Here is an 11,019-nt window from a genome sequence, read left to right as displayed (position 1 = left end):
GGGCGCGTGAGGAAAGCCGGGAGGTGGGTGGTGGCTTCATACAGAAAGTCACTAAAAGTTTAATTAAAACCAATACATTCCCCGCTCTAGGCCAAGGGAGGGCTGTCAGGCGGGCCCAAGGCGCAGCAGCCTGGGCCCTGAGGGGCGGTGGGGCGGGTCCCAGGCCGAGGGCCGGCCTTGCCCAGGAAGCCGAGGGGGCGGCTCCGCGGGCCGTGGCGTCCAGGCCCCGTTCCCCCACCAACCCGCCGCAGTGGTACCGTCCCGACCCCCTTCCCTCCCGGGGAATGGAGCAAACCACCGCAGCGACACCGGGGGCGGCGGCCTCCGCGCATGCGCCGCGTTGCTAGGCGGAGCGGGCCCTAGTAACGGCCGCCTCTCCGCGCTGCCCGCCCGCGCGGCGGGGACCCCCGGCCCGGGCCCGCAGCTTCGTCTCCTTCGGGGTCCCCGGCGGTAGCCCCGGGTGACCCTATGGAGAGGGGCCTGCGGAATGCCATAGTCTTCAATGCGTCCAAAGGGGAGACTTTCACTCTCGCCAGCGGCTACAAATCCCTGCGCAAAAGGCTCCGCGGTAACTGGAAGATACAGAGGTGGGGGCGGCCTTCGGGGCGGCGCTGGGCAGCGTTTTTGTGGAGCGCTGGCGTGGAGAGGAGCCGCGTTTCTGTGGCCTGAGGGGCCAGCAGGGCCAGGGCAGTGCCCGGCCCCCTGTGCTCGCACTGGTGCGGCCGCACCACCAGCCCTGTGTGCAGGATCGGGCCCCTCGCTCCAGGGGGGGGCGGGGGGGGCCTGAGCGTGTCCAGGGACGGGCGGGGGCTGGGGCACAAGGCTGATGGGGGCGGCTGGGGGGGCTCAGGGGGGAGCTGATCGCTCCCTACAACCACCTGAAAGGGGCTGTGGGCAGGGGGGTCGGTCTCTGCTCCCAGGTAACAAGCGGCAGGACCAGAGGAAACAGCCTCCAGTCGCTCCAGGGGAGGCTTAGACTGAATCTGAGGAAAAACTTCTTCACCAAAAGGGTGGCCAAGCACTGGCACAGGCTGCCCAGGGAGGTGGTGGAGCCCCCATCCCCCCAGCAGTGCCTGGGGACATGGGTCAGCAGTGGGCTTGGCAGTGCTGGGGTAACGGTTGGACTCAATGATCGTAAAGGTCTTTTCCAACCTAAAATGTTCTATGAATCCTTTATAGGCAGGGTCGAAGGCACACTTAGTTTTCTTGGAGCTAGTGGAGAAGAGTCTTCCCTCAGTCTGCCCTGGCTGTGTGGATCCACCTCATCTCCGAGGGGGAGGTTGGCCACCCCTGAACGGAGAGGCTAGGCTACTGCACCCTCACCCCGTGCAGCCCCCGGGATGGGGGTCGTGGCACCTGCATCTGTAGAGATAGCCTGAAATTGGTGTGTGGTCCACACTGAATAACTCAGTAGTCTTTGGGAACGTATATCTTAAGCTAAGATCTCTTTTGCATTGATTGCCCTCTGTGGATTAGCTGTAATTTCACTGTTGGATGCTATGCACCATTGTCTTCGGAGCTTCTAACCGTCTTATCAGTGGAAGAGATAAAGCATAAGTTACAAGGATGAAACTTCTTATACAGGTTTTTGAATCTTAACATGATTCAGAGCTTGGGATAAAAAGAAAACAGCCCTTGTGCATATGATGTTGCCTGTCTGTCCACTACAAAATGTGCCCAGAGAAAAAATAAGAAAAGACTGAGAGGAAGCTCATCAGCTGCAAGTTTAATAGCAGCTATGACAGTTTATAGCACTCCTGCATCTGCCATAGTACCTTGTTAGAGGGGCTACTATTTAGTGGGTTTAAATTTGTAAGGATTATTTTTGCTCAAGTTGGCAGCTTCAAACCCAGATAAAAGGATGCAATGCGATCCTTCTAATGTTGTGGTTCAGCACTATATCCAAGAATAACATATATCATTATTAATCTGTTTGTAGCTTAAAAGATGAGATCACATCTGAGAAACTTTTTGGGGTAAAATTGTGGATTACAGCAGGGCCAAGAGAAAAGTTCAGTGCTGCTGAGGTAAGAAGTCAGTAATTGTTTGCAGATTTGTTATGTTTTAAGATTTGCTTAATGTGAAATAGAAAAGAACAACATAGATGACTTTGCAATAGTACTGCTTTAAATGAAGTTACACAAATTGAAATCTGAATGCTTTTGTCATAGGATCAAGTTAATTGTAAGCAGTCAATCATTTACCTTCCTTCATCTCGGTATATCTTCTTGCAGTCTTGTGTGTAGCTTCCTTTACATGTATTTTTTTTTAATTTTTGTTATCTTCTAGTTTTTGGTTCTGAAGAAATTCCTGGAGGATGGTGGAGCCATTCTGGTGATGCTAAGAGAAGGCGGAGAGTCCCGATACGGAACAAATATTAATTTTTTGTTAGAAGAATATGGGATCATTTTCAATAATGGTAATGAGGCTCACTGGTACCTTTTATTCATCCATTTTCAGCAAAATCTAAAAAGCAGTTTCAGCCTTTGTAAATACAAGCCAAGCAGATCCCTCTCACCGAGTACCTTTTGGTCTAAGAGATTTTTTTTTCTTGAAATCTACGTGTACATAATGTGATACTGGAGCACACTAAGGGCTTTCCATGGGCAGGGTGCCTTGATAACAGCTTAGCTATCTCCATTACTTTGCTGTAGTTGTTAGTTTTGATGGTATTTACTAACAAAAATTAATTCTAGTGACATTTCTTGGTTAAAAAGCCTTTCATTTAAAACAATTTTCTATGCGTTTTAATGGATTGAATCACTTCATACTCACCCTGAATAAACAGTGGCACTTTTCTTTAGCAGACCAATAAAATGCCATTCATTAGGTTTTGTACTACAAATGTGAAAGAAACACAACAAACCATTTGTGTCTCAGTGTCCATAAAATATTTTTAGGGTCTTTGGTGGCATTTCTAGACTATGCCTTTTTTTGCATCAACAGTGTCTGATTCATCATGTGTTTGGAAGATGTATAAAGAAAATTAGAATTTGTAAAACTTGATACGTATTCTCTTAACTGGATCATCCTTTTGCCTATTCCACTTTGCAGAAGACATGGAGATGTGCTTATTTTTCGTATTTTTATTTGAACTTGCAAATATATTCCTCTTCTAAATCTGTATGTCCAAAAGGAAATGGTAGCAAAGGCTGATTTGAATTCTTTTGGGAGCCACATGCTGGCTTTGTGGTGTTAGAAGCAAGTACCCAAGGAATCCAAGAGCTAAACTCATTTTTCTTTGATACATCTAGCACACTGCTCAGCTAAGATGTAAATTTCTTTTTTTTTTTTGTTCTGTCTTCAAGATGCTGTAGTACGAAATGTGTATTACAAGTACCACCACCCAAAAGAAGCACTGATCTCTGATGGAGTTTTGAATAGGTAAATATTTGGGGTATATAAGTCTTTACAGTAAACTCGTTATAATCTATGTTGTTTTCGGTAAGTTTTGCTTTTCAACATCTTGTAGGGGAATCAGTGAAGCTGTAAGAAAAACAGTGCTTGAGACAACAGATGAAGATGGAAGTGAACATGACTCACAGTAAGTGTTTTCCTTTGAGGAAGCTGATGTGAAAATATTTAGAATAACTCAGAATTAGCAGGTTTGTATCTAGCAGGAGTGTTTTGTGCTTGTGTTGAGGTTTTCTAATGTATTTCTTGTGTCAGTTTCTTGCCCCTCAAGGTTATATCTGGAAAGGAGAATCTCTTTAGTAGTACTTGATAACCGATGAAGGGGCAGGAGGTACAGTTCTGAAGAGAATTACTACTCTCCTGACCAGATCTCTTTTGCCCCTAGTCTGTGGATTTGAATTTTATGAAACTGTAAATATGAATATTCGCTAGATAGCGAGTGGTCTGGCTGCAGGCATGATCAGCCCTACATCTTTTAACAAGTCTTAATTCAAGATAAGATTATACAAATTATTGCAATTTTTAGTTTTCCATCCCTCTGTGCTGCAGAGGAGTGAAAAGGCATTGGGAAGAATACAGCTTTTCTGTAAATAAATATAAATGTTTGAATTCCTCCTTGCAGATACTTTGTAGGCTAATAAATGACCACGTGGTTGATTACAAGGAAAAATGTTAAGAATATCTTACATAGTTTTGTTCCAGAATATATATTCATCTGGGAATTAAACATCCCTACCCTTCTCTCAGGTACAGCAACATGCAAACAGTAATTTTGAGTGTTCTTTGTTCTGTATTTAAGAGAAATTGTCAACCTGGAAAGACTGGTAGAAAGAGACCAAAATGTTTTAATGATCTGAATGTGCAAAAGCATGCCTCTTGGCACCACCACCAGTGCACAAATACAGTTCACAGTTTAGGCAGACAGACTGAGTTTTATAAATATGTCCAGCACACCTGATACATGCAGGTACTTAGGGAGTTTCTGTGTTTCCTGCAGAACTCTCACTTTCGTGTATCCTTTTGGTGCCACCCTGAATGTGATGAAACCAGCAGTGGCTATTCTGTCAACAGGATCTGTCTGCTTCCCGCTCAACAGGCCTGTTCTTGCTTTCTATCAGCATGAGGTATGATTCTGCATGTAAAAAACCATGCGTTCTCTTCCTACCCCACACCAAAAAAAAAAAGAAAAGAAGGTGAAGAAATGGAAAATAAGAGCAGAGGATGCTATCCAGTTATCCTGTTGTGGGTGAAGCATGTGGAATTCAGGTTAAAACCTCATAAAACATGGGGTATGAAACATCAGAGGTTTGTTAAACTGGAGCTGTTTGATGTATCTTCGAAACAGCAGTATTCATGGTTACATTACGCTAGGAGTTTCACAGTTGGTGCAGGGAACGTTAGAGGCTTTCTGGTTCTGTTGAGAACTTACTGTTTCTTATGTCAGTCCTTGTGGAAGGATTAAGGAGTACTTTTAGAGAAGAATTCCAAAGATGGTTCATGAATGCATTTTCATGCATGTCTAATGTAGCTAAATCAAAATATAATAACCTACACGTTTTGCATTTCATCTTACAACTAATGGAATTACCGAACTCTTCTCTCATTAGCTGACATGGATATGTGCTATTGTGACATGTGTGCATGTCGCTGGCTTCTAGGCTTGTGTTCTGAACATTGAAGAACAGGTCCCAGAAAGTTAATAATGCATTCATTTAATTTAATTGATTTTTTACTTGATTGAAAAAGTGTTCTGCAAAAATAACCTAAGTGCAGCTATTGTTGATATTCTCTGGTGGGTTTTTTTCTTTGATTGCCAGCCAATTGTCTGTCTACTCTTATGAAATGCAGATCAGTATTTTTGATAAATCTATGAGCCTTGAAAGCATATACGCTTGAATGCTGCTATGCTCTTGTGAGCTTACCAAATGTGAAACTGCTTTTGTCACTATGTATTCCATAGTTTGCTGTTTCTTTAAATCACTTTGTAATTAGATGGCATTAACAATTGCCTCTCAAACTGTAATTTGGAAGGATATTTTGCTTTATTCTTTGTTGATAGAGTCAAGGTGGAAAGATGGCAGCGCTGGGATCTTCCCATATGTTCAGTGATCAGTATCTAGATAAAGAAGAAAACGGTAAGATCATGGTAAGTTTTGTTTGTTTGCTTTTTAAAAAAACAAAACCCACAAAACACCTTAGTGGATCTTCACAGCACTTAGTAAGCAATGCGAACTTTGAGCATACATCTTAGAGCAAGACAGCTATGAAGCAGGCTCAGTATGGAGATTCTAACCCATTAATAACATCCTGAGGAATTTGTTACAGCACAGCTAGCAAGAAGGAGTTTTAAAGATATGGTTTATTATTTATGATAGGACTCTGAAAAACTTCTACTTTTGTTCACCACTTTGTTGTTATTAACATTTAAATATTAAGTATAGCGGGTTTTTTGTTTATTAATTTTTCTTAGTTTCTTCAGCGCTTGGTTATGGCTATGATTAATAATAAACCTTTGCATATATAGCTCCTGGTACCTGGAGACTGTAATGCACTTTCAAGGCAGGGTATGTAACATTATGTGTAAGAAAGCGAGTTCCCTGCTGAGGTGTTTCTGAAAGTATGTACCTCATACAAAGATGCTCGTTGCCATGATTCATTGCTTCCATATGTAAATACAAATCAAGTTGGCATTTTCTTCATAGATATTCTTTGATTTATTACCCATTTTCCCCTTTTTTTTCATGGTATGCTACTGAATAGATTTAATATGAATGTTTAAGCATAATATAAGATTACTTGGACCCTCCTGAAGTTAATTAAGTTTTGCCCTTCTCCAGGATGTGCTTTTTCAGTGGCTCACAACATCGGATATCCATTTAAACCAGATGGATATGGAGGACCCTGAGGTAAGAGAGATCCATCACAAAGAGGAAAATAATAGCATGATCTAGCAGCACCAGTTTTTGCAAACTGTGTATTTAGCACAAAATGGTTAACAGCTAGATGGGTGCTGTTTATTTTTTCAGGGTCTCAGATTGAGTAGATAGATGGATTAGGCATGAAAAGTAATAGTATTGTAGCTCTCAGACTTAGATTGCTATTCATTATCAGATTTAATTTGTCAAAGTCTCTTTCCCCTTTGCTGATGTTTATGAGATCATTTGCTGCTCCAGTGTAATAACTTTGCCCTTCACTGAGCCCTCAGACAAGGGGAATGTGCATGAAGACAGATGTTTTGTATATGAGTAGGGATCAACCTGTGTATCAATTTTAGTTTTTTTAACTAGTGTATGCAAACGCTATTTCTATTTGGAAATATCATATGTGATAAAACTATATACTCTGTGTGCATAAAAAGAGCAACAGTCTTGCACAGTTGACTAGTAAGCAGTCTCTTAGAATTTTAAAGAATTAACAGAAATCCGGATACAACGTTCATTTGGCAAGTAGCTTTACAGCTAAGAGAATAGTTTGCAGTTTACTAATCTAATAAGCTGTACTGCAAAGGGTCATACCTGTTAAAGAGTGGCATAATTATTTCTAGATGAGATTTTAGGTGAGATTTAAACCAAAAAGAGCCTATGTAAATGGGTTGGTCTTTTTAAACCATAGGTGTGCATAGCTCTGTGTGTGTCTATTCAGATTTCAGACTATACCATGCTACCAGATACAGCTGCACTGTCTGAGCAACTGCGAGTCTGCCTGCAAGAAGGAGATGAGAACCCAAGAGACTTCACAAAGCTGTTTGATACATCCCTCTATCAGCTGGATACAACTGCCCTCCCTTCAGTTATCAAGTCAGCAGCTGTGATTTTTTTATTATTATTATTATTCATATATTCCATTCCATATTCTGCATTTTCTCTTTGTGCTTAACTGTGTCTACTTAAGAGCAGAAGGAATTGTCTGTAGGCAGCATTCTGAATACGGACCTACCGGAAGATTGATTTGTACAGTGTGACAGTGACATTTTCTCCTCTTCTTGTCTTAGCTGTAGTTTCTGGCATTGTTTTTTTCCTTTTTCATGACTACTGCTGATTCAGGGAACTGATACATTTAGTAGAACTCTCTGCAGTGATGTTGGGTACTTCCTGGAGTGATAACTGAGAGCCTGGTGGTGGTTCCACATTTGAATTGCTTGGCCTTTGCTGAAGGTGCATTTCATTCATCTTTGCATTTCCCAATAATTGTGTCTTGAGATTTATCTGCTGCTCAGTTTTACCAGTTTTGTATCACTAGCAGCTTTGTCCCTAACTCATTTGTTACCCACATCATGTATGGACATGTTGAATAGTGGCAGGCTTAACACAGATTCCATAAAACTCCCCTCTGTTGCAGACACTGTCTCTTCTTACTCTACATTTCTTGTTATTTTCACTAGATGTGAATTCATAGTGAGATCTCCCTTCTGATCCCATAATAATTTTTTTAAATACCTCGTGCTTATGGACTTGCTGAAAAACCTTTCTGAAATCCCAAGTTTGCTCTTTTTGAACTCGATCACTTTTTCTTCATGCATGTTCATCCCTTTAAAAGTTGCTTGAAGAATTAAGTGTGATTTCTTTCTTTTTTATCATATATACCCAACTATTGTTATATTCTTCTCTGTCATAATTTAACTAATTTGCTTGCTGTAGAAATCAGTTATTACTGATAATGTAGTTCTCTAGGGTCCTTCTAAAATTAGACATCCCTTTTTTTTTTTAATGCTATGCCTGTGCATAATGTTGACCCTGGTGTCTTCATAAAAAGTCATCTCTATAGCTTGCAAGTAGAAATGGATGTTATATCATTTCTTCTCTCGTACTTTGCTGTCTTCTGTGCTGCAGAGCTTATGAACAGCTGAATGTGAAACATGAACCCCTCCAACTCATTCAGCCTCAATTTGAGACTCCACTACCTGTTCTCCAGCCAGCCGTGAGTGATCCCCTTGCTAATACAGCACATGGAGAACCCTTTTGTTTCATGTAAAACCTGTGTGTCATTTCCATAGTTCTTTAAAACAAAAAATCTCCACCAAAACCAACCAACCAAAACAAAATAACAAAAAGAGAAAAGTGAGAAATGCTGTAGTAATAATTGATCACTTGGGAGTTGAATACATTGCAGCAACTGTCTTTTAGGAAAGAGCACTTATTTACACTTCTGAATTTTATCAACAGAGCTTGAGAATGTATTATCTGGCACCATAGGAACGCTGTGTGTATGGAATCCTTCAGCTGAGTGGCTGCTCCCAGCCCTGTGAGGTGCTGGTTCAGCCTTTGCTGTGGAAACAGAATGTGGTATTTCAGAAAGCAGTGGGGGTGTAAGTAACATCCTGACTGCTGCCAGGGGAGGAGCCAGTCTGTCCCACCCCTCTTACATCTCCCACAGCCTCTGGGGAGGCAGAAGGTAGAATATTGGTCTTTTACCACAAGGGCTGGCCAAAATTTTACCAGCAGAGATTTGGGCTGGCAGCAACAACATGAGCTATGGTGGTGTCAAACTTACTTTGCAAAGCAAGTATCTTTGAGTATCTTTGAGTTTTGCCATTGTGGCTCCATCCTTCTTTACCTTGGCCACTGAGGAAACGTTACTGGGATGCTTATTAGCTGCAGGGGTGCAACTGAAAGTACTTTTTCATGTGCTGCTTTTTTAAAAACACAAGTCCAACTTGTGACATAAATGATGCCTGCATGAAAAAGAAAATACTTTTACTAGATTTGATGTGAATATGTTTCCAAGGTGAGCTGTTACAGTGAGCTTAATACCTCAGCTATCTCAACCATCACCTGGATCTCACGGAGCAAAACTGAAAACAAACTGTAAATGCAGTATGTCTAGTTGTGATGCTAGGTGATAGTTTTGGCATACTTGTGACTAAACTCTTTTGGAATATTCAGTTATTTTTACAAAATCTAAGTGGAATTTTTAAAAAGGTATACCTTTGTACTGTGGGCTGTGGAGTTGCATTTGACTTTATAAAAGGTTTCTTTAAGTCCGATCTAAGTCCAAAGCTATCATCTTAAAGATCTGTAAAGTGTAAGAAAAATACGTGGTGATAAACCATGCTAATTCTTCTCTTCAAGGTTTTTCCACCTGCTTTCAGAGAATTGCCTCCTCCCCCTCTGGAGCTGTTTGACTTGGATGAAACTTTTTCCTCTGAGAAAGCTCGTCTTGCAGAGATCACAAATAAATGTAAGTGGAGCAGACTGATTGTTCACACATTTATATATAAAGTCCCAGTTTTTGGAGGAAAATTTTATTATATTTAGTGTTAAAAAATGGACTTCATTTATGAAAATCCACTGCTGTCGCCCTAGGCCAAGAAACTGGAAGGCCTTGGAAACTGATAACATGACATTATGTACCGTGAAATTTTGTTTTGTTTGTTAACGTGACATTTTATTATGTTTTTACCTGTTGTTTCCTATATCGTGCATAAGTTGCTTTATGCACTCTTGATTGATTTCGCATCTTTTTGTGCTTTGAAGTTAAGTTGTTAAGATTATTCTAAACACACTTCAAGTCTAAACAAGATGAGAAAGTACAAGCTGCAGGAATATGTCATGGTTAGTCCACTGAACTTAGTTACAGGAGTCCCAGAATGCCAACAACAAATGGAGATTAAAGTTTTTGCCCAGCTGATATGGATATGTGTGATGTTCAACTGCCTTCTTCCCTGGGATGCTTGTTTAGGTACTGATGATGACCTGGAGTTTTACGTACGAAAATGCGGCGATATCCTAGGAGTAACAAGTAAACTCCCAAAGGAGAAGCAAGATGCCAAACATATCCTGGAGCACATCTTCTTCCAAGTGGTTGAATTTAAGAAACTGAATCAGGTATTTGTAATAAGAGAATTACAGGTGATTAGTTTGGTTTTATCAGCACTGAGGCTGATGTGTCTTTGTAGCAGCGACAGTTGTCACAGACAAGAGGTACAGTGATAAGTTAAGACATTTGTTGTAAATTAAGTTAGACCAGTGAAGTGTGATCCAGACCACCTATGACTGTTAATCTCTATAGAATGTGTAGTGCTCCATTTACTGTCTCATTATTTTAATTGGGGGGACTAATGTGTGCAAGTGTGGTTTTGGTAATTTCAGCTAAACAGAGTTCATTAATGGTGCACTGAGTAAAAGCAGCGTGCCCTCTTGAATGTTCACAGTGCTCACTGGTGCTACAATGTAGATGTGAAACCAGCATTGTTACCCGCAAGCAGTACTGTGCTGTAATAATTCTTCATAGTAAATTTGATATTTCAGAATCTGTTTGGAGCATTTTGGCAGATGAATTGATTCTGCTAATGAGTATTGTCTGTTTCTGAAATAGTGTAGTTAAGACAAAAATTGGACATTTTTACCCTATTGCTAAAGTCCTTTTTTTTTTTTTTTTTTCCCTTTCCCCTCCCCCTCCTCCCCTTGCCTAAGGAACATGATACTGACACAAGTGAAGTTGGATTCCAGAATGGTAACTGAGACCTGGCTATTCTCAGTTCGAGACAGATGTTTTAATAAAAACATACTTTTCCATTTTTTTCAACCTCTGTGTTCAGTATATTGATTGGGAATGTCTCAGTAGTTCACTGAATGTTTGGATCATTTACATGTCATTTTGGATAAT

General features: G+C 40.9%; 1 protein-coding gene across 3 annotated transcripts; it reads left to right on the top strand.

Moving 5' to 3' along the window:
- Window positions 1–333: 333 nt before the first annotated feature.
- IFT52 (intraflagellar transport 52) lies at window positions 334–10,938 on the top strand. 3 transcript variants are annotated; one of them, XM_055722316.1, is made up of 13 exons: window positions 334–587; window positions 1,940–2,027; window positions 2,290–2,419; window positions 3,309–3,384; window positions 3,473–3,544; window positions 4,412–4,538; window positions 5,474–5,560; window positions 6,252–6,320; window positions 7,057–7,211; window positions 8,244–8,331; window positions 9,483–9,591; window positions 10,093–10,238; window positions 10,827–10,938. In XM_055722316.1, exons 1-13 carry the CDS (start codon window positions 469–471, stop codon window positions 10,872–10,874), a joined length of 1,314 nt encoding a protein of 437 aa, XP_055578291.1. In that variant the 5' UTR covers window positions 334–468; the 3' UTR covers window positions 10,875–10,938. The 3 variants fall into 3 exon arrangements, with proteins under 3 accessions (XP_055578291.1, XP_055578292.1, XP_027667815.1); XM_055722317.1 differs by lacking the exon at window positions 1,940–2,027 and having other exon boundaries at window positions 346–587; XM_027812014.2 differs by lacking the exons at window positions 334–587; window positions 1,940–2,027; window positions 2,290–2,419; window positions 4,412–4,538 and having other exon boundaries at window positions 3,318–3,384.
- Window positions 10,939–11,019: the final 81 nt, after the last annotated feature.

Source organism: Falco cherrug, chromosome 10, assembly GCF_023634085.1.
Source record: "Falco cherrug isolate bFalChe1 chromosome 10, bFalChe1.pri, whole genome shotgun sequence".
Taxonomy (NCBI): Eukaryota; Metazoa; Chordata; class Aves; order Falconiformes; family Falconidae; genus Falco; species Falco cherrug.
This window is presented reverse-complemented; position numbering and strand designations above follow the sequence as displayed.